Source organism: Pogona vitticeps, chromosome 6, assembly GCF_051106095.1.
Source record: "Pogona vitticeps strain Pit_001003342236 chromosome 6, PviZW2.1, whole genome shotgun sequence".
Lineage (NCBI taxonomy): Eukaryota > Metazoa > Chordata > Lepidosauria > Squamata > Agamidae > Pogona > Pogona vitticeps.
In genome coordinates, this window is record NC_135788.1 from 85,186,807 (window position 1) to 85,210,580 (window position 23,774).

The 23,774-nt window shown below is 42.7% G+C and overlaps 1 protein-coding gene across 1 annotated transcript in view; it reads left to right on the forward strand.

Annotated features, from left to right (window-relative positions):
* Positions 1 to 8,297: 8,297 nt before the first annotated feature.
* CNTNAP1 (contactin associated protein 1) overlaps positions 8,298 to 23,774 on the forward strand; it is a 37,496-nt gene continuing 22,019 nt past the window's right edge. The window contains exons 1-8 of the mRNA XM_073004067.2: positions 8,298 to 8,489; positions 10,424 to 10,525; positions 11,652 to 11,845; positions 14,754 to 14,901; positions 15,962 to 16,165; positions 18,489 to 18,673; positions 19,013 to 19,156; positions 21,917 to 22,184. Coding sequence (XP_072860168.2) covers positions 8,414 to 8,489; positions 10,424 to 10,525; positions 11,652 to 11,845; positions 14,754 to 14,901; positions 15,962 to 16,165; positions 18,489 to 18,673; positions 19,013 to 19,156; positions 21,917 to 22,184 — 1,321 coding nt within the window. The 5' untranslated portion in view covers positions 8,298 to 8,413. The remainder of the gene's footprint in view (positions 8,490 to 10,423; positions 10,526 to 11,651; positions 11,846 to 14,753; positions 14,902 to 15,961; positions 16,166 to 18,488; positions 18,674 to 19,012; positions 19,157 to 21,916; positions 22,185 to 23,774) is intronic.

Here is a 23,774-nt window from a genome sequence, read left to right on the forward strand (position 1 = left end):
GACTGTTGGCTATTGTGTAGCCCAAAGGCCTTCATAAGAAGTTTTCTAAGAAATCTGTGGTTATTCTACTTGCTAACAGTTGTCATTTCCAGGGCATCACTCCCCACAAACACCTGGGACTCTTTGTTCTCACTTTCACCCACAAGGCCAATTAGACTTTACCACACATCACAGCATACAGGAAACACCGGGGGAACACTCCCTCCTTAACCAGGGCTGAAGTGGAGTCAGTAATTTACTGAAGGGGAGTGCACAGGTTATAACGACAGGACTATAGCTCCAAATTACTTCTGTTAAAACATAATAATAAATCCCAGTAATTCAGGCACAGAAGCTGACTGCATGGGCTTTTAAGTGTGCTGTTTGGTTCACTGCAGAAATGGGCTGTTCCACTCCTAAAGATGGCGATCAGATGATGTCTGTGTTGGAGTGGACCAGCCCACCCGCAGAGTGAGTCCTGACCTTTCTGAGGCCCTGTCAGGGGCTTCTACTTTTTTGCTGCAGGTAGGATTCATTTGGCTTGGATCATTTCCTGCACGTATGATCATTGGAACCAATGCAAAGCATGCCTTTTGGTTTGAATTTACCAGTATTATGAAGTGGCTTGATAAGTGAGCCACTTCAGGATATTGGCAAATTAATCACTTCCTCTGCTTCTTGGCAGAAGGGCAGGGGAAGTGAAAAATGTTTTTGACTGTATAATAGACTGTTGCTGATGTGTTTGGCTGCAGGCAGTTTCTTGACTGGCCCTGTAAGAAAAGGCAAATAAATTACTTCTATTTATTTATTTTTATGATTGATGCCAAAGAACAGAGGAAGTGATTAATTTACAAAAATCTGAAGTGGCTTGCTAATTAAGCCACTTCAGATATTGGCAGGATCGATTTCCATGTGAACTGTTTGGCATGATTAGATCACTCTAATCAAGAATGACCATTTCAAAGTGGCCCACACTAGCTCACTCCCTGCCACTAATATACTGTAGTCATACGCCACAGTCTCATCTTGCCATTGTAGACATTCTGTATTCAGACAATACATATTGGCATAAAAATCACTTCTTTTATTATGGATATACAGTATGGTCTCTTGGAGATTAGGAAAACAACTCAGGCCATTTCTTAAGACAATTATGGCCATAATAGCCTTCAGAAGGCCAGAGGGGCCCTTTTCCATCTATTCCTCCCCCTTTTCTGTGGGGTATATGTAGATGTTTATTTGTATCCATCTAGCCATCTGAGGATAATATGGTCATTTTCTCCTCCTTGTGGTCAGCCCCATACTCCAACCTATAGCCACCTGTCTTGTAAAACGTATCCAGGCCTAAAATAACAGATTTCACTTTAGAACTCTTGCAGCCTTGAGAGTTTGCTTCCTTTGAATGAATATCTCCACATGATATGTTTTGCAAGAAATCATAAACAGTCATTTGCTTTAATTATTGTTTGCAATTTATGCCACTCTCTTGTAATCTTTGCTGTTCCCCAATGTAGCTATTGAGTGTATTTTAATTCGTATTTTAAAGTTCCTCCCAGCCCCAATAACTTTGTGTGGATGTGATTTAGTGGTTAAAAAAATCCCTTATAGTTGTCTATACAATACAGAACAGATATGAGTTACTAGCTGTGTAGTGAATAATACAGGGGAACCCTCCTTATGATTATCAAGCTCCCAGTTTCCCCCACAGATTCACATGTGATTTGTATGTTTTTCCAGTTGGGTCGTGATGCTGTTAGGAGGCCTGCTCCCATCCGCAGGAGAGTGGATGACCTTGTTGTTGAAAAAGGCGGGCAGGGCTGGGGGCTGCTTTCTAGGCCACTCAACCATAAGTTATCTCCTCTGCCTGCCTCTCGGTGGGGGTGGACATGACAATAGGATCTAGAAATGGAATCAATTCTGTGTAGCTTTCACGGCTTTAGCTGATAATAAAGCAGAAGCCCCTAAACTCCCCCAAGGCTTAATCTACAGCTTGATTGCAAACCAGCCACACATCTGTCACAGCAGACAGAGCCTGTCTCATTCCTCAGATGCTGCGCACACTCTCTCGTAGCATGTTCCCTATGTTTTTGTGTTTTCCCTCCCTGCTTTTGTTACAGGCTTTTTTGTCCCATGCTAATACTCTTGTACAGGTCTTCTTCATTTAAGGAGGATTTCTATGTGGATTGTGTCTCACAGTGGTGTTACTGGATTTTCTGCCTCAGGCCTCACCATTCCTTGAGGTGGCCATGCCATTTCCCAATTCTCCTCTCTTGTGTCTACAGCAAGGGAGCTAAATAGAGCCTGCTCAGTGATTATTTCCTACAGGGGAGAAAGTGAGATTCAAAATGCAAACTCTCTGACTCAGCTGTACTCTTTCTTAAACACGCATGCCATGCAACTACCATCTGGCACTAATTAACCACTAGCCAAAGTTCCTCTGATCTCTGAGACAGATTGCTTCTCCTTTTAAGGTTCAAGGTGGGTATAAACATAGGTGACTTGTGAATGAAGTGCAGGGACATGGCTCCCCCCATTCTTGAGCCACCTATGGGTATATATATATATACATACATTACATATACAGTATAGGCATATCATCTTAGCTAACTGTCATTTGTGATCATGGTAATTAGATTACACTAAGCTTTAACTTGTTGGCTTCCTTGTGGGGAATGTATTGGAGGTTACGGTTTTGTACAATTGTGTTTTCAAGGTTCATTAATAGATATCTAGGTAAACACATAGCCCCATAGAACTTAAAAGTGTTACAAAAGCTTAGGTAAACAGAACACTTTTGCATGGCTTATGAAATATATTAGACACTCCCCTCAGCAGTTTGGATTACTATCTAACAACTGTTTTTCTTAATTTCTAAATGTACACTAACAGCCTCCCAGAAATTGGCCTAGCTGCACGTTAACATCTTACCATGTCATGTCAGATCTTACTTTTGGCCTTTTCCGCTCTTCATCTTGGGCTCTCTTAGTGCTAGCAGTAATGGCTAGGAAGCCTCTGCACATAAACTATTGCTGAGTGCATGTGAATGAGAGAGAACAACATTTCCAAGACAGCTCTTGCATAATTAATAATTTTCAGAGAACTGCAGAGCTGAAAGGGATCCTATGGATCATCAAATCTCGCCCCTGTCAATGAGGCCCAGTGGGGAGTTGGACTCCACAGCTAAGTATCTAAAACACTTTAATCGGCACCAAAAGGGTCAAAAGGACAGGTTACTTACCTGTAAACATGGTTCTTCAAGTGGATCTCTATGAATACACACTAGTGGGTTAAACAGTGCCTGCGCTGGTCCTCTCGGAATCTTCCAGAGCTATAGGGAAAAAGTAACAAAGTTTAGGTTGCCCTGTATAGCGCATGCTCCGCCCGCCAAAAGCCCCAGTTCCATATGGCCGCCACATAGAGAGAGTTGGACCTCACTCAATAGTGATGGACAAGTGGGGAGGCTGGGCGGGACATGTGTATTCATAGAGATCCACTTGAAGAACCATGTTTACAGGTAAGTAAAATGGAGAGGACCAGCGCAGGCGCTGTTTAACCCACTAGTGTGGATTCATAGAGACCACGTTGAAGAACAAACTGTTTAACCATTTAAATATGAACAGACTAAGTGGGTCAACTAATATTGTACCCTGCAACGAACAAGTACCCTCCCAAAGATTATGTAAATATGTGTTAAATTTTTTGAAGACTAGATTCCTAATGGAGTTGGTTCCATTTTCCACAGTAACTTGGATACTGTATAGGCCTTTACTTGGACTTCTTTGTTAGTCAACATGACCTTATATTATGGGAGGAAATACAAGGAAATCATATGTTAATGACTGTCTTAATGACTGTCCTTGTCCAAAGGGATGTTGTGTCCTCATAAAATATGCACTCGCATTGCTCTCTCATTCCACAGAAGGGCTGTCATTATTTTTCAGACATGACTCCTTCCTCATAGAGATAGCCTCTGTGATATGCTTCACATTTTAATGAACTCAAAACTTGTGAGTCGAATGGAATGCCCTTTGGGCAAAATGGTCTTGAAGTTTCTGATAATGCAAAATACACTTGCCCCACCAAGACCTATGCTCCAACGTATCTGCTTTCTTCTTATAGAATTCCACCTTTTGGTTAACTTCTGCCTTGAACAGATACCATCTTAAAACACTTGGCCCTACATGACATAACTATTTCCTTCTTTCTATTGCAGTTTTGAATTTCTGGTTAAAAATTCTGTTTCTGATACACAGCAGAAGTACAGAGACTCACAGTGTAGAAGTACAGTATAGATAATGGGTGCATGTATGTGTGTAAAAGAAAACGTGGCTGGCAGGAGAGCTGCTTGAAAAATTAATTGAGATGAAAAGATTTAAGGATCAAAACAAAACATTTAGCCATTAGAAAAGGAAAGGAAATAGGAACTGAATGAGTGGCCAAACTAACTTTGTACCATGGAATGAAGAAGTCCCCTCCCAAAGAATTCTGTCCATTTTATTTATTTATTTATTTATTTATTTATTTATTTATTTATTTATTTGAACATAGTAACTTCCATCAAGGGATGCTTTGAAGATCTGAAATGGACTATTTCAAAAGATTTGTGGGATAGTGTGCAGAGTCAAAGACCCTTCTGTCTATTTCTACAAATCTAAGATAACTAATAGTTATCATTATATACTGCTGGTGTCTAGGTTAAATTAGCACATACTGTATATAGGAAGAATCAACAAATATCACTTAAATGACTATTTTTTGTTCCAAAGGATCTCCAGCCCTCATAATGGCCATTTACATTAGTCTTTCTTTCTGTAGAAAGACCGTGCACTAATAGTTTTTTCACAGATGTCCCCATAACATGAATAACCAGACATAATTCCTATGGCATATAATCTTAAAATGCAGAGTTTAATGGACTCTCTTCCATGGAATATTTCCCTTAAGGCCTCAGTCTGGATCTGCTATGCTTAAAACAATGGCTGGATTTGTGCACAAATTCAGTAAGCTGCAACCTACAGCCTCAGATTGTGAGTAATATTTAAAGTAAGGGTGGGCAATTAATTTATATAGGGGGGCCGCATGAAAAATCTGAACGGTGTTCAGGGGCCGAACAAATTTTACTTAAAAATAAAATGAAACAGTGATGTTATGATTGTTTTTATTTTAAACTTGTTAATCTTCACAAATACTAAAGAGGTTTTTTGTGGCATGTTAAAGATAAGCAACTGATCACCATTAGACAAAAAAGCTATAAATGGTTTTGATGTTCAAAACTGTCCACAGGCTGAACAGGAGCGGCTCACGGGCCGTATGTGGCCCTTGGGCCGCACTTTGCCCAGGTCTGATTTAAAGTTACAAACCTACAAAAGAAAATCTGTGAGAATAATGTAAATTTGTTACAAGTCTTCTCTAATGTGACCTTGTGGCAATGCTGTCTACGGAAGTCTGTGAATCATAATGGAAAAAGGAAAATTTCCAAGCTCTGCCTCATGCCCACAAACACACAGTCCATGGGTACAGTACTAACATTTTTATCTAACCCAAAGAAAAATATACAGGAAAGAAAAGGGTGAGTGTACAGGTAAATGGGAAGTACCCATTGAGTATCCTGAGTGCCCTTTAGTGCCCCTTGAACCTGTAGAGGAAGTCCCTGGACTGGCCAAGATTCTCAGTCCTCAGCATGCAAATATACGAAGAGAAGGCATTTGAAGAGCACCGTCTACTTCTTAATGTTAACCTTCTAAAATTTAGTACTGGAGGTGGAGCAGACACATTATGGTTTGGAATCTGCTTTTAGTGTCAGGGATCAAGTCTGGAATGTGCCAGATAAGGATGATAGAGAAAGGAGGGATGTGTGTGCTCCTTTCCTTAGCAGTGAGAGACAGCAGCTAGAGACCAAAGGAATGGATGAAGGAATTGACTTTTTTATTACATAACCAAGGATATGATTTACATATAGAGTCAAGTGATCCCCATCATTCATTTTAGAAATTAAACTAGACCATAGCAAAAACTGCTACAATACCTCAGCAACGGTCACTGGACAGACTGGCTGAGGGATTCTCGAAACTCTAGCCCCGAAAAAGTAACTTTTCCAAGCTCCGAATTAAAACCCAGCAGACTCAGTCGTGAAGATGAATAAGAATTCTGATTTCTGTCTTAAGTATGTGTAAGCATGTTGGTGGATGCCAATAAACCATATTTGAAATGTCAGGATCATTATCCTCGCCATCACCACTTACAGCAACACTAGACAGCAAGTCTGTTTCTAGGTAGGTGGAAACCTACCTAATGTGGAATCAGGTTACATAATCTACCATTACAGTATAATGATCCTGTCTGATTTTGTAAGCTAAGCAGTGCTGGGCCTAGTTAGCACCTTGACTGGACACCTCCAGGGAATGCTGTGGATCTTTAGGTAGGGCCAGGAAAGAATCCAATCTGCACTTTGGATGTTCTGTGGCTGTCAAGTCAGAACTGACTTATATAGCAACCCTAATAGGGCTTTCCAGGTAAGCAAAGTACTTAAGGAATAGTCTTATCACTGCCATCCCCAGTGAATTTCCATTGTCAAATGGGAATCAAACTCAGATCTCCTGAGTTCTAGTCTGTCATTCTATCCACTGCACCACACTGGATAGTTGCTGCCAATCAGAGTGGCCAATACAGGGCTTGATGGACCAGTTGTCTGACTCAATGTTCCTAAATCTCAGCTCTACTTCTCCTATAGGCTGTTCACACCAGTGGTGGGCAAAGCATATACAGTATATGTAGGCGCATGGGGGAAGCACTGGACTGAGATAAGTTTCTTGGTGGCACTTTCACTCTGCAACCATCTTGCCTAGTTTAGAGGATTGGTCCTCCTGTTTGGCAGATCGTGGCAGCTGGCTCAGGCAGCAGATACTGGCCAGTTTGACAGGGTGAAAATTTGTTATTTGAGTCATTAATATTATGACACTTCTGTGGGAAGAGGTGCCCTGGGGGATTTTCTATCTTTTGTGCCAAAATAATTTGGCTGGCACCTTAATCTAGGGTAGAGGGGGGCACATGCATCTTTTCTTATCCAACCATTCTGCTTCATTCAATAATTTCTACGAAGTACTGGTAGAGATGTTATTTTCCATTTGTAATCCTGCTTTCCCCCAGAGCTTTGATTGATTGATTGATTGATTGATTGATTGATTGATTGATTGATTGATTGATTGATTGATTGATTGGATTTCTACCCCACCCTTCTAGATGAAAGGTCTACTCTGGGCGGCAGCTATCTTTTTTCCTACAAGGAATGAATGAATCAATTGCACTGCTGGGTCATAAGCATGGAAGGGGAGGTATGCCACCCTCTAAACATAGAGACAGGAGCCCCCTTGCTCAGTCCACAGGGTGCCTGGAAACGTGCATAACACTTTTGGAGTAGTGAGAATCTGCAGTCTTCCGTCTGAAAGCAGCCATTGGGTGGAAGGGTGTGCCAACCGCTGCTCTGCCTCAGGCAGCAAAATGTCTTTGGGCTGACCATTATCCTTCAGTTGCTCAATTGGTTCTAAGTACTGTTCCTCACGGCTGGTGACTCCAGAGTTGCGCAGGCAGTGAATCCAGTCCGGGTTTGTGACTGACTTTTAGAGGAGCGAAGCCAAGGTTTAGTTTGCACTTATTTGTGGGACAGGATTCAGCAGCATGGACAGCTCCCGTAAGGTTCAGACTAAAACCTGGGGTGGATTCCCTGCTGCAGAGACAGTGGAGACCTCAGACTGCACTGCCCTCACCCTCCTCTGCTCCCACCAAAAAAAGAAAATAAAAAACCCGAAAAGCCATTAAGAAAGAACACTGAAAGATTCAATAGCTGTTTTCATCTTTTCATAGGCAGTGGTGGGAGTGAGCGGAGTGGATTAAAGTATGTTTCAGTGACTGAAGCAAAAAAAAGGAGATTTTAGATATGCTTCGTCTATTTTTAGTTCTGTGATGAATTACTGAACACATCTGGAAGTGTGTAGAGCAGGAGGAATCTGTACCCCTCCTCTATGCCTCAGTTCTCTGCTCACCTTTCGCTGAAAGGCAGCAAAAACAGCACATATAATCAATATTAGAGTGTGAGAAATATAAAGAAGCCACTGGGTGACCGACCGCTAAACGAAGAGCGTGCCTCTGAGCCTGTGCAGAGGGCCTTTCCCTTTGCCGGGGAACAGGGGCCCAACCTTCTTCTCCCCTGCCTGGGGGGTGAAGAGCAGCAGCCGGTGCTTTTTTGGCAGAGAGGCCACAGGGGGCTGCGGGGTGGGTGGGTGAGTGCGCGCAGGCGCGTCGCCGGCGTCGGAAGCGCGCGCGCGTCTGGCAGCTCCGGCCAGCAGGCACCGGCGGGCAGGGCGCACGTGCCACCATGGCTGGGCGGCTGGGCGTCGGAGCGGACTGAGCGGGCGAGCCCCGGCGCGGCGCCTCCAGCATGGGAGGCCGCTTGCTGCTCTCCCTCGTCGCCTTCGCCGCCCTCCTCCAGCTCGGCAGCGGCAGCTGGTTCTGGCGTGAGTGTCCCGGGACAAGGCGCGGCGGCGGCGGCGGCGGCGGCGGCCGCAGCTGCATTGCGGCAGCGGCAGGGATCTGGCCGGGAGGGCGGGAAATGGGGAGGAAAGGTCGCGGTGGGAAACCGCGGGCTCGGCGCGAGGAGCGTGGCCGAGGGGGGGGGGTCTGTTGCCGGCAGCGGCAGGGCTGCCTAGTGGTTGCGGCGCATTGGGGCTTTGGAAGCGGCTCAGGAGAAACCCGGACGGCGCGATGGGTTTATCGCACGCTGTCCCGGGAAAGAGCTGAAATCTGGCGGGGGCTGAGCGTTCGGATCTGGGGCGGGAGAACGCCTAGGGTTTCGCGCCTCCTCCCCCCGGGCTCGGGTTCGAGTGTTTACTTCGCCTGCAGGGCGATCCCAGGAATTAGGCAAGCGGGGACCGGGAGGAGCTGAGCTCAAGGGGAGCCTGCTGGATGCGCGGGAACGGGTGATTTTGGGGAGGTGGGGGGGGCGAAGAGAGAGATGCGTCCCGGCCGGTCAGCCGTGGAGGAAACGAGAGAAGAAGGGATTTATCCGAATTGCCGCCCGTTGCCCCTTCTCGGGCAGTGCCAACTGGAGAGGAAAACGAAGTTAAAGTGGGGGGGGGGGAGCGGGGGCCATCTTAACCTTTCGGGCAGCCTCCCAACGTTGAATGTTTACTGCCCTCAGCCCCACTACTGTGCTGCCCTTCTTCGAAATGCACCGTTTCCCGTCTAGACAGTAAAAACAACTTTGGAAGGTTCCTTTTTCCCGGATTACAACTCCCAGCATCTGCTGCCATGGGGATTCTGGGAGTTGCAGTCCCGAAAAGGCAACATTCTCAAGCTCTGGGTGAGAGGAATGTGCAGGTTCAAGACAGCCCTTCCCTTCCCTCCTCTTAGAGGCCTTGCAGAAGTGGGAGACAGTCTCCAATTTTTCTTTCAATATCTGCCCATAGAACAGTGCCAACTTTGCAGATATTCCCCTTGACTTCCTTACCCCAGTGTCCCTTTTCTTTCTCCTTCTCCTGTTTTTCCCTGGAAGTGAGAGAAAAGGGGAGTTGGGGCCCTCTCTTTTCCACCAAAGGGAGAGGTATATCCTAATAAGTTAGGCTGAGGGTTTACATGGGCCTAGGTGGGCAAAGAGATGCCTGGTTCTGGCTGGCAGTGCCAGTGGGCCCTTGCATCTATCTGTCCTTGATCTGCTACACATCTTTATTACTTGCTGAGAGTAAGATTGCTTCCCTGCCTGCGGAATAAGCAGTGTTGCAACCTCCTTGTTCTGCTGTCTCATAACACCCTGTTAGGAACCTGAGAGAATTTCCCTCTATCTTGCTCTCTAGCAGGAGCTGAGTCTGCAAGGGCGTGTCAGCCACTCTCTGCAGTGGAAGGTGGGGTGGAAAAAAAAACCTGGAGGAACAAACGGAGGGAGGGAGAGAGAACGGGGATGGTACTGCTAAGCAGCCTTCCAGTTTGACAGTGATGATGGGCTGAGGGTACCACTTGCCTGGCGTCTAAATCTTGTCACCTCTGGATGACGCATGAGAACCCTTCTCTTCTTAATTTGCATCCAGGTGCCCCGACATCTCAGAAATCTTAGGAGGGGCTATGTGGTGAGAGATGTGTTTCATTCTGGCTGCTGGAAAAAACAGGCAGCCCAGAGCTTCATTGGCTGAATATTCAGCTCTGCAGCTTGTTATCAATCTGCTGTAATAAAAAATCTGTAATCTGAACATATGTGGAGTGCTTTTTTATCACTCATTAACTACAGCTAGTCTGAATACATGTGTGGCATTAGCAGGTCAGGGTTTTTAAGAGAGGTTTATGTTCCCAGACTTGCTCGTCTGTAAGTATTTTGGGCATCCTTCACAAGGGCCTGTTTCTTGCCTAGCTGGAACAGTGATACTGTATCTTCTCCCTTTTTCATCTCCTGCTGTTGCAGGGCGTTGTGATGATGAATTGGTTGGTCCCCTCTATACTTGGAATCTTGCTGCATCCTCTCGGTCTAGCATCTTCCGCGCTGCTACTTTTGCTCGGATTTATGGTGAGTTAAGCAGGGAGAGTCGGATTTCCCCTCCAACCTAGAAGCACATTAGCACATAATAAAACTAAACCAGTGACCTGTTTAGCTCTGTTGATTATCTTCCAAAATTGGCCACTTGCCCTAAGGAGGTTCACCAGCCACCCATGGTAGAAGAATTGGTCCCTTTGTAGTTAACCTTTCCTGTATTCCACCATTAGAATTATTCATGCTCTTTAAATGCTGAACAAGAGAGGCTCCAAATGTCTTTTGCTTTGAGGTCTTTGGAGGAAGGATTTCATATTCTAATTTTATGATAGAATCATTTGCTCAATTGTATTTTAGCACTATAACTTTTCATCTATTTTTATCTGTAGCTGTTTGTAATCTTACTGTCAGAAGAAGTAGGACGTAAGTCAAATGAATAAATATTAAATATTTAAGTTCAAACAAACAAATGTTACATAATTCCATAAGCTAACTGCGTATCATGAGAATACTTGGTGTGAAACAATACAGGATAAACATCAGACTTTGAGATTCTTTTAAACAATAATAATTGTTTGCTGTCAAGTTAGTTCTGCCTTATGGTGACCCTTCACAGGGTTTTCTAGGTACAGAGTACTCAGAAATAGTTTATCAGTCCCTTCTGGGAGTGTTCTAGCGAAATTTTGCCCAAGGCCACATAGGCTGGGACTGAGAGGCACACTAGGGAATTGAACTCGCAACCTCTTGCTATGCAGATAGATGCTCCAACTTGGTGAGCTAGCCTCTGTAAGGGGACAACAATTTGTGGTTTCATCTATATTCTGCTGCATGTTGTGTGGATACTATAAGCTCTTGGGTGGGGTTTTGGGATTTAGGGGTTGTTACGACGCTGTGTGTGTGTTTTGATCTGGTCTCTGAGTATTCTTTGTGAATTTTGTTGTATATCTATATGGTGTATATACATTCAATGACAAGAAATTGAAATTGAGTGAGTGGCCAGTGTGTTGTTAAGTGATATTGTGGTAGCTGACAGAGTCTCTTGGGCATGTCTAGATGTGTGGCAGAAAGCTTTGGACAATAACATATTTGTTTTTGTTGTGGAAGGTACAGAAAAGAGATCATTTCCATGGCTTCTGTCCTCTTCGTTCTCTTTCTTGTGCAGGTGCTGGTGGCTGGTCACCTGATCCTAACGACAAGCATCCCTGGCTCCAGATTGACCTGACAAAGAAAGCCCACATTAAACAGATTGCTACTCAAGGGACATTCAATACATACAATTGGGTGACACGCTACATTGTCCTCTATGGTGACCATCCCAGCAACTGGAAGCCTTATTTTCAACGAGGGGGCAATTGGGTGAGAGAGGGCTTGCCACCCCTGCCTCCAATCAGATAGAGAGTGTGGCCACATTAGGGAGACTTTATTCAGAAGAGCCTTGTATATTCAAGAGTTGATGTCTTCCATGCCTTGGTAGTCATAGGTTTCAAACATTAGGGGTGGGTTTTTTTTAAGCATCAAACAGGGATGGAGAAAGTGTAGCACCCCAGTTTTTCCTGGGCTGCATCTCTGTGCATCCCACACCACTATCTATGCTGACTAGAGTTAATGTGAGATGCAATCTAAAAACATGTTGATACTTGAAGTTGCCCATCCTTGTATAGAAGCTATATCCCTTATATAGACACTATGTTTTGGATTGTAACTCCCACAGTCCCTTACTATTGTTCATGCTGGCCAGGGTTTCTGTTAGCTGAAATCCAAACCATCTGATAGGCTGAAAATTCCCCATCCTGGAATAAGCAAATTATAAGGCTAACCTTGGACTGTATTCTGCAAAAGTTATTCCACTTTTCTATTACATGAGATAGTATTAATGTCTGTGACATCCACTGTATAAGATACAGATATGCAAAATAATTAAGCTGATTGTTGATTGCAGTTTAAATTTGTCATCAAACCTTTCCTATTTTAATTCAGTTTTGTAAAGCTCTCAAGGGAGCCCGCAACAAAATAATTGTGGATAAAACCTGTCAACGGCTATCATTCTAGAAACATGATAAAAATAAGACATCAATAGTTTTGAAATATGTTTGGTAAGTATTGTGTTCTAGCAAGTACACTAGTGAAAACTTCTAGGTTGGACCAGAAGATGCAGCACCTTGGATAGCTCCAAGTGAGCACTTGGTTGTTCTACCGAGGTCTGAAGCTCAATTGAAGCTTTTTATGTTTCTTGACCAATCCCTCCTCCCCTGCTCCTCTGTCTGCTCTATGTCTTCCAATAAAATTGAAAGCTTTAAACTGGTGGGCTTTCAACTTGGTCTTCAGGACCATGCTGCTGATGCTGCTTACATATTGGCTTGCTGGGCTCTCAAAACACATAGAGAAGAGGTGGCTGTCCCAGTGCTGAATCTAGTCTCAGGGGATGCCAGTGCTGGCCTAGGTCAAGATGTCTTAGACACAGAGATCTTTCAGGTTCTCCTCTGCTTCCACCACTCGTTGTTTAGCCTCTCGCTCTCTCCAAGCCCCTGGATCATGATGATAAAGTGGCTACCACTAAAAGACTCATGCCGAGTTCCTCTATCTGCGATTTGTTTTTGCCAGGTTGTAGAACTGGGATCAGATCCAGCCCCCTCACAGGATTTTTTTGAGACATATTCTCAATTGACATATTTCTTTAGAATTCAAAATCATAGACACACATTAAATAAAGGCAAAATCAAAAGCCAGTTAAAATGTCAAGACTATTTTTGACCAGAACAGAGCTTGAGAGGTGTATAGAACCTTTTCGTGGACTTCAGCTGTTGTCCGGGGGATTGGTGTCCACTTACATGGAGCAAGTGATCACGGTGTGGTGTTCATAGCTATAGATACATTTACAGAATCAAAATACTAGCTACTGGAAAGTCCTAAAAATACTTTGTCACTGCGACTTCCTTAATGCAGTGTACATACTGGAGTTTAAGGTTTGCCTTCTTTCCACACCGATACATTGCTGTTTCACTCCTGGTTTCAACTGGACTGTTCAATGATTACATTTTGTAATAATCAAGATTCTTGCATATTTGCTCTTGAACAGCACTTCCCAAACGTAAAGCTGATACTAATTTATTTATGCCATCGATTATTTATTGATGTGCAAGGTATATAAGCTGCACATTTAGGGTGAAATAAAATAAAGTCTTACATCAAATAATACTGCTAGTGATAATGGTGCAACTGGGTTAAGTTATGAACCAAGTCAAAGAGGTGAGTCTTTAGTGCTGCCTCAAAGAAGTCAAAGGATGAGGACAATGAGCCACCAAGCAAGACAGGGTTCCACCATCAGGGAAGAGTACTTTTTCTTCTAGATTGCTCCAGCAGCTTACATGAGGGTTATTACATTTTTATCTATAGAACAAAGCCCTGTAAGGTTGGTTGAAACAGGGTGGCCAAGCAGTGAACCTCATAGATGTAGTGTCATGATAATCTAACTAATTATTCAACACAACACATTCTCCTTTTTCTTGACTGTTTCTTCCCTGAAATAGTTTTAACAAAAACAGTGTCTCAAAAGCTGTGGGAGATTTTAGTGGTAGAGTTGAGGACAGAAGGAATAGCCTTTATATTGAGACTGTTACCTGCAGCTAATTACTCTGTACTCCAGGTGACCACAAGTCTTCAAGGTGGACACAAGTCTTCAAGGTCATAGGAACTTGCTTGGACTACAATTCCAAAAATCCCCCAGCCAGTACAGGTAATGGCCATCCAAGGATGTCTGAAAAACCCTCACTGTCTACTCATGATATAGTAGGATCAATGAGTGTGCTACCTTTTTTCACAGTCTGCTTGATCCTGCATTTGTAAATAAATAGAATCCATTGATTCTGCATTTGTAAATAAAGATGCTAAAAGAACATACGCCCGTCTCTAAGGCTTGTTTTCATATAGATGAAGACATTCAATGAGCTGGAGGCATTCTGGGATTTGCAGTGACCAAAAATAACATTTCAAAGCTCTGGAGATTTCCGCAGTCCTGAGTTCTTCATGCTGCAGATGGCAAGAATTGAACCTGGGACTTTCCAAATGGAAAAATACATGCGCTGCACCAGGATTTTGCACTTCATTGTTTTGTGGCCCTGGTAGCTCCCTCTCCTTGAATCCTAGTTCTGAAATCTAGGATGTGTATATTTATGTAGGAGGAAAAGCCCCAGAGGCTAGTCATCCTGTTACTTTGAGTCCTGTTCCTTGTCATGTCTTGTTTTCCTCCTGCTTTTTTTTTCTTTAGACGTTTTTTGGAAACGTAAATGCAAGCGGTGTGGTCATCCATGACCTGCATTACCCCATCTTGGCTCGTTACCTCCGCATCATTCCTGTGGCTTGGAATCCCCATGGCAATATTGGGTTACGTGTGGGCCTTTATGGCTGCTACTACCGTAAGTGATGCTGCTGGGAGGGTTGATGTGTTTTCCAAAGCAGCTGGAGCATAAAAATGTGAAATGCTTGGCCGTTCAGAAGGCCTAAGGCAAAGGTTACTTTTTGTGGTGATGAAGGAAAAAAATGGCCTTATGTATCTTTCTCTGTGAAAGAAACTGGATTATTCATGTTGGAATCTGGAACAGTATGTTAAAAAGATCCACCATCACAGAGATAGAAAATAAATATGTGCATTTATGTGATTATGAATCTTTTAAACATATTTTTTTCAGATCCCACAAGAACTAACTAGAAAAATACAGAACAAATGCCATCTCCTCCACTGATCAAAAAGTAACTTTTGCCCACACCATCTGCCTTTGGTGAATATTTCACATAAGAAATATATGTCTGTGGAAAAGCAGTTTTGGGAATTAGTCCTTGAGCCACTTGTTATGAGAAGGGAAAATGAAAATATCTGCTTAAGTTTTAAAGAATAAGTGGTCACCAGGATGACATGTGTAAGAGTGGGTGATACCTTTTATTGGACCATTAAAGAATCAAACAAATAGTGAGCTTTCATGGAAAAAACTCCACTTCTTCAGGCTTAGCACAGCCCACGGTGCAGAAAAACTATAAGCAAGAGTCCAATAATTGGTGGTATGTGTCTGTAAAGTGTCTCCTGTGACCAAGAAGGGAAAAAAGGGAAGAAGGAAAAGAGTTTGTTTGCAAGTATTTTCTACATGTGATCTCACAGTGATTTGGGCAGATGTTCTGTTAAAACGTTACAACCATTGTGCAGATTTGTGGGGTTTTTTTGGGTAATTCTAGGAGCTGTAGTCCAAAAAACACCCGACATAAACCTGCACACCTCTAATACTTGGATTGCAGCTGAATAGACAGAAATCTTGGTTGCTGACCCACTCCCTTCGCATTGATAAAGAGCCATGTGCATATAAGCTGAGCACTGACCAGCATGTCCTTGGGCTCATTTGGAGTCATATTGGCCAGAAGGAGCCAGGAGCTGCTTGAAGAAGAGACTTGACTTGTGTCTTTCTTTGTCCCTCTTCCTCTTTGCAGAGTCTGATATCTTATATTTTGATGGGGATGATGCCATTTCCTACAAGTTCCGCACCAAAACTATCCGTACCACCCAAGACATGATTGGGTTCAACTTCAAAACCATGCAACGCGAGGGCATCTTGATGTATGCAGCAGGGTCTCAGGGAGACTACATCCGTGTGGAACTGCATCAGGCCCAGCTGGTTCTTAGCTTGAGTCTTGGTGAGATTGGTGTAGGGCTGGTCAGAGTTGTGTCTGAGTGAGCTGGTAGGGCAGCACCCCTATTCTGTGGAGAGGGAAATCACACTTGCAGCTGTCAGCCTGTGAGAACCCAAAAGGGTGAGAGAAAATGACATGTCTCCCCAGTCTTGATCCATATGAGGACAAAACAATTGCAGATTATAGTTTTATACAGTTATGATTTCACTGAGCACACACTAAAAGATGCAGTTTTATTTGGATGAAAGAGTGCTGTTTTAATTTAAGAACAAACCTGTGTGGCCCCCTAAAGTAAACAGGATAAAAACAAACACACTGAGAACAGCAGCAATGGTCAAATGGACAAAACAATTTTGACAGATTTGTTAAAGAATGCCACTAAAAGCTTCTTTAAAAAGCATAATATTAAGTAGCCTCTTGAAGATAGAAAAGGAGAGGGCCAAGCACAGTTCAACTGGGAGCCCATTCCAAAGGGCTGATGCCAGCACTGAAAACGCACAATGTCTGGTGGATGTCTTTCTGATCTCCCGCAGTGTGGCAACCCATAACGACTGCAAAGATTTAGTGGCATGTGTCAATATTCTTGGGGAAAGGTGCTCTGATAAGTAATGAAAGTCTAAACTGTGAAGGGTTTTGTAGGTAAGAAACAGAATTTCAAACTTGGCCCAGAACCTCATAAGTGGCCAATTTAGGGGTAATGTGGTCAAATTTGTTCACATCCAACAACAGCCTGGTAGCTGCATTCTAATAGCTTTCATAACAGTATTCGTAAGGTACTAACTGCACGAATCAGTATTTCATAGTGCTATAGTTTAAGACCAATAAATTTCAAATGCTGCAAACTGCTTCGCTATTTTATATAAGATGTGGTCTCATCCTCTCCTGTTTGGTGTCCAGGCACAAGTAGTTAGAAATCTTGCAAGGTCTGTTGGTAGAATATTGGGAGTGAGATACTAAACAACTAAGGCTAAGCAAAGCAGATCTTGGACTCAGACAACACAAGAAGGCAGTTGACTTGCAGTTTTTGAAGTGAATCATTAATACATATGTAAAGTGTGTGTGCCTGGTGGGGAGGTATTGAACCCTTCAACAATTCTGCATCTTACATTTCATTCATCCATTTGGCTTCCCTCAGCCTAGAATATAACAGAAATTAGTCTGACCATTTTGGAAGGAAGAAGGAAGGGCTTTACACCTCTGTCCTTTGCATTTTTTTAGCCCTTTAAAAGTGCTACTGCACTGGGGGAAAATGTGGGAAATGCTACAGATTTTGGGTGGGTTGATTTGCATTATTTTTGTTGAACATACAACACAAAGGGAAATGCATATTGACTCAGAGTTCCCTCCCCCAATTTGTAATTCTTCCATCTGCTGCAGGGGCTTCTGCTTTTTACAATAATGAATCAGTTCACATTGGTTCAGGCATGTAATCCTTTGAACTGACACAGAACCACAGAAAAGCTACTGTGCCGGCACACTTAGGAATGGAGGGCAAAGTCTATTCCTGCTGTGTCTTCTTTTCCTTCTCCTTCCCCTTCTTCTTCTTCCAGCTAAGCCTCAGAAAGCCTCAATGTTCACGTATAACTGGAGGAGCAAAACATCTCTCTACAAGTCTTTCTTTTAGCGCTTAGAAACTGCTTCCAAAGCTGACAAGATTTTTTAAACAGCATGCCAGTGCTCATGCACTAGAGCACCTAAACACATAAAAATAACAATAAATAAATAATAAGAACACAAATAAGAGGAGAAATGAAGAGGAGGAAACTCCTATTACAACTTATTCAGGCAGGTTCTTTTAGCCATGCCCCCTACAGGAGTTTAATTAATGAATTAATTAATTAATTAATTAAGAATAAATAAATAAATAAATAAATAAATAAATAAATAAATAAATAAATAAAAATAAAAAATAAAAAAAAAAAAAAAGAGGCTTTTCTACTGGCTACCTGTTTGGCCACCTAAAGCAAACCGACCTGAATTACTTGGTGGGACTTCACAACTAGTGAATGCAAATGAATTTGCATTTCCTTTGCTTTGTAGCCTCACCCTAAGCGCATAGCATACCTTTCAATTAGCTTTTCCTTAGCTGGAAAATCTAAGAGGTTCTCAACTTAGTCCATTAAAAGAAGAAGAAGAAGACTAATATGCTGCTCCCTAGTGTTTGAAAGCTCTATAGCTTACCAGAAATATTCTCTCCAGCTTGTGGATATATGTTAGCTTAACAAATAGTCAAAGGCAAATGAGAAAATTTGAAAAATGATCTACCTGCACGTTTCTATTATTACTGTCCCTCAACATTGAGTTGCCATGTGTCTCAACACCTTAGGTAACAGTTCATTGAACACCAGTGGAGGGGAGACAACAATGAAATTGGGAAGCCTTCTGGATGACCAACACTGGCACCAGTTTCGCCTTGATCGCTACAGGCAGTTTGTCAACTTTAGCTTGGATGGGGAAGTTGTGCGTTTCCGCCTCAATGGGGCATTTGAGCAGCTTGACCTAGACACAGAGGTAATGAAATTAAGAAGAATCATCAAAGGTTCGTAAGGATTCCATTTTGGACTACAACCTCCAGAATCCCCTGGCTGGGGGATTCTGGGAGCTGTAGCCTTAGGATCACATTGTCCAAGACTTTACTGCAGCTCATATTTGCCATGACCTGATCATGGATTTCAAGTTTTAAGCCTAGACCAAATGATTCTTCCTTTTCCCGGCATGAGGCTGGTTCTTGCTTAAGCTTTTTAATGACTGCCCGTCCTCCATTTCCTCTTATAGCAGAAGAGACTGGACTATGTTGGGCACTCTGTGGCTGCCAGCTGAGCTGCTGTCTCCTTCTTTTGGCCTCTGCAGGTTTTCTTTGGAGGAGTGATGAACCATGAGAAACACCGCCTTGCCTATCGCCAGAATTTCCATGGGTGCATGGAAAACATAGCTTACAACTTGATCTACATATCAACCAGGGCAAGACGGAGACACCCCTCCATCCGAGTTGAGGTGAGGAATGACACTGGTGTTAGATTTGGTCTATGGCAAGGGGGAGATACTGTCTGGTAGCTCCTGATTTTGTTATAGGTGTGCCTTCAGGCCCTCTCTAGGTAATACTCTGTGGAGAGTATGTTGTGCAAGATTGCAGTTATTTTGCTTTTGTACTGCCATTGGCTATGCTTCCTTCTGCACCTCTATTATTTTTTTCCAACCATTAATTTGTAAGTGAACAGATTTCTGTAAAGATGCTATGAAACAGGCCTGGGCAGCTGGGGCTATGATCTCCATAATCCTGCCCTATTTCTAAATTGGTTAAGGCTGAGTGGAGTTGTAGGCCAAGCACATCTGGAGCACCACAGATGCACTCTTGCCATTAAGGCAGCCTGTGATGGTACAGCCCTGGTTTTCTTAACTGACAGGGAAGGGGAACATGTCATTCTTTTTTGAGAGTAAAATGATTTCATCTAAACCACTCTGTAATGTGATTCCCCAGGCAATTTACATATGTTCACTTAAAACAATAGAGTAGTTTTGTATTGCCTTTCAGTCTGAATATACAACACAAAATTAAAAAGGCATAGGGAAGGGGGAAGTGGCCTCGGATCAGTTTTTAAGTTCAGTAAGAGGAGGAGTTGGATGAAGTAGATCTTTTAACAGGGCTGACAGATTAGCTGGGCTTCTATTCTTCTGACACAGCTTGATGGGATGGCTGTGCCTGCTGACAATTAAAGTGAAAGCTTTTTGGGACTGTTCTTTAGACCAGTGGTTCTTAACCTTTTTTACTTGGATGTTTTTGAACTGCAACTCCCAGAAACCCCAGCCAGCACAGTTGGTGATGAAGGCTTCTGGGAGTTGCAGTCCAAAACTCCTGAGTAACCCAAGGTTAAGAACCAGTGCTTTAGACCAAATCAGGGGATAGGGATTTAGCCTGTACTGGATGGAGTTACTTCCCCTGAAAAATCAGGTCCACAGCTTGAATGTACTTCTGGACTCACCCTGAGCTTGGATGCACAGGTTTCAGCAGTGGCCTGGAGTGCATTTGCACAGTTAAATCTGGTGCATCAGTTGCCCCTGTTCCTTGAGATGTCCATTTTGGCCATGGTGACCACACCTTATTTACATCCTGTTTGGACTGCTGCAATGTGCTCTACGTGGGGCTGCCTTTGAAGAGTGTTTGGAAACTTCAGCTGGTTCAAAATGCTGCAGCCAAACTGTTGATACAACTCCCTTACCTCTCCCTTATTACAATAGCTTCACTGGCTGCTAGTCTGTTTTCTGGCCCAGTTCATAGTGCTGGTTATTACCTTTTAAAACCCTATAGAACTTGGGCCCATGGTATTTGAAATATCCTGTCATCCCATATGAGCCTTCTTGGCTTTTAAGATCTTCTGGGGAGGCCCTTCTGTTGGTTCCTGCACCTTCCCAAACTTGTTTGGTGAGGACATGAGAGTGTGCCTTTTCAGGGACTGCTTCCCAGGCTTTGCAATGCATTGCCCAAGAAGCCAGGTTGGTCCCCTCCCTCTTGTCCTTCCCTCATCAGGCGAAGACCTTCCTCTTCAGGCAAGCTTTTAAGCAGTCAGTTATCTCAGGAATGTAAGACTGTTGTTAACTTACAGATTTTTTTTAATGCTTTTAAATTGTTTTAGAACTTGATTTTAAGATCTGAATATATGTTTAATTGTTTTTTAAAATATATTTATTTAGTGGTTTTAAATCTGTTGTTTCATCTTTTGTGAAACACCTTGGGTCCTTATGGGGAGAAGGATGGCAAATGAATAAATGAATGAAAGAAAGAATAACAGCGTATGAAGAATGAAAAACTTTGAAGGATTTGGTTGCCAAATTTAGCCCTCGGCACCTGCCACAGTCCGCATTAGGCCTAGAAATCATTGGTTTTCCCCCAAGCTTTTAAAAAAAATTATTTATTAATCAAAATATTTATAGCCCATCTTTTTCCTGAAAGGGCTTGAAGTAGCTTACAGTATTAAACAGAAATAACATTTAGAGCTATTTAGAGCTACCAATAATTTTTTTACAGTATTAAGAAAGAATTAAACATATATAATATTAAAATGAACAAATATCAATTAAATAGTAGCATTAGTTACTTTAAAATGTATACAGGAATTCCCTTTTATTATATTTTGGGGGGTGGATAGGGCTTGGGGGACCTCCCAAAGCCTCCCTAAATCAAATATCGCTGCCTCTGAAGGCTTCCAGAAGTAGGAATAAGTCTTTAGTTTTTACCCTTTTAATTTGGGGTAGCTTTTGGATGTCCCAAAATGTCCCTGGAGGAATGTATGAAGCCAGTGAGCTGCATGTTATCTCCTCTATTAGTTTATCTATTTTGTATAATTTATTTGGACTCTGCTAGGAATACTTCGTAGATCGAGGAAATAACCAGAGTGTCTGAAAGTGCCCCCAGAGCCCTTGCAGGTCCTCTTTGCCTTCTTTCCCATATCTAACCTGCTTCTGAGGTTTCACTGGGCATCGTCTGTCGACTTGATATCAAGCTTATGCCCACAGTGGTGAGGATAAAATGTCTCTCCCCCTTGCAAGAGGAAGACAAGGATTGGCGAACTGCAGAATTACTCATCTGATAAGTTCAACATAGTGCACGTGTAACATGCTGTGAAAGCACATGGCTTAGCTTTCATGGCATGTCGTTTAGGTCCTTCTCCCTTCCACCTCTCACTTTTGCCTTATCATGCCGTTGGACTTCCACTGCCCAGGATCCACCTCACTATTTTTTTTCTTTCTTTCTTGCAGGGCCACATTGGCTTTTTCTGTCGAGACAACCTCTTGTTCCCCTTTACCTTTGCTGGGGTCAACAATTTCCTGCAAGTGCCCGGCTATCCCCGGCGCAATCAGCTGGCAATCAGCTTCAGCTTCCGCACATGGGACGTTGTGGGCCTGCTCATGTACACACCCTTTGCTGATGACTTGGGCTGGCTTGAAATGGTGCTGAGCGATGGGCAAATCAATGTAACCATTGCTCAGCCCAAAACAAAAACCAAGAAGCTGGAATTTGCAGCAGGTAGGATGGCATTGCAGGGAAGGATGGAGGTGTCTAGTTTGGGGGAAGACTTGAAGCAATGGAGGCCAGTGACTCTGATTTTGTCGGCCTGGTAGATCCACTGCAGGTTTAAATCTAAATTTTAAAGGAGATATCCAAGGTGCCTAATCTAATTCAGGAATAGCCAAGAACTTCCACAGAGCAGCATTGCCTTGATGGGGAATGTTTGTTGTCTTGGAGAACAAAGGTTAGTCCTGGTCCCACATGTAATGAGTTTTGGTATGCTTCTCTGTGTGTGAGGCTGATGGTGAAGGTGATGCTGACGCTTTTGATTCCACAAACTAAAGCTCTCGTTTGTGTAGAGGAGCTTTCTTGGCTGTATTGATTCTGTGCTTCAGATGGATTTAGTGGTAACACAGGGCCTTCATATTACTCATTGCTGTATCCTGATTGCTGACTTCCCGGTGAGGAATTATTGGAGCACTGGGTTTTTAAAGGCTTAATTTGTTTTCTAACCATTTGTGAGACCAAAAATCTAATTTATGTTAACATTATATTATATTATATTATATTATATTATATTATATTATATTATATTATATTATATTATATTATATTATATTATATTATATTATATTATATTATATTATATTAAGAGATGGGCTCTCATCCCTAATCATTTCCTTTTAAAGAAAGGAAAGGCCGGCTGTACCAGAAATCCAGTTCTGTACAGAACTTTGCCCATCTGTACATCTGAGTTCCTGTTTCACACAAAATCTTCCCAAGCTCTAAATAGCTTTTACCTCCAGTGTTAGATCACAGACAATTGCAGAAGACTAATGAAACAGCAAGTTATAACTTGCTGTTTGTTACATCACAAAAAGAAAGAGTATGGACCTTGCTGAGTTAAAAGTAAAACTTAAAAGTCATTTTCCCTTGATATTTAAAATACTCTAGTGGGTTCTTTATGTGTTATGCCATGTTCTGCTGGTTCCCACTGGAAGCTAATAATGAAGCTGAAGGCTCATCCCTGCCAATCAGCTGCAAGACAGTGATGTCCCCAGTTTCATTTTTCAGATATTTATTTATGTGTTCAATTTATATGTTGTTGATGATGTGCTGTCAAGTCAGAACTGACTTATAGTGACCCTAACAGGGTTTTCAAGGTAAGTGAGATATTTAAGAAGTAGCTTTACCAGTTCCACTCCCCCAGTAAATTCCCATGACTGAATGGGGATTCAAACCCTGTTCTCCAGGGTCCTAATCTATCCACTATGCCAGTGGTTCTTAACCTTGGGTTACTCAGATGTTTTTGGACTGCAGCTCCCAGAAGCCTTCACCACCAACTGTGCTGGCTGGGGTTTCTGGGAGTTGCAGTTCAAAAACACCTGAGTAACACAAGGTTAAGAACCACTGCACTATGCCACACTGGGAATTCAGTTTATATACCACCCTCTTAGTGCAAGCACTAATCTGGACAGTTCACAGGATTACAATTTAAGACATTCAGATTTAGACGCCTAAGTAGACATGCTTGTCTGGTAGTTGGCTTTCATATGGAGGATTCATGGTCAATACTTCCAAAACTGAGAACTGGATGTGAAGCAAGGT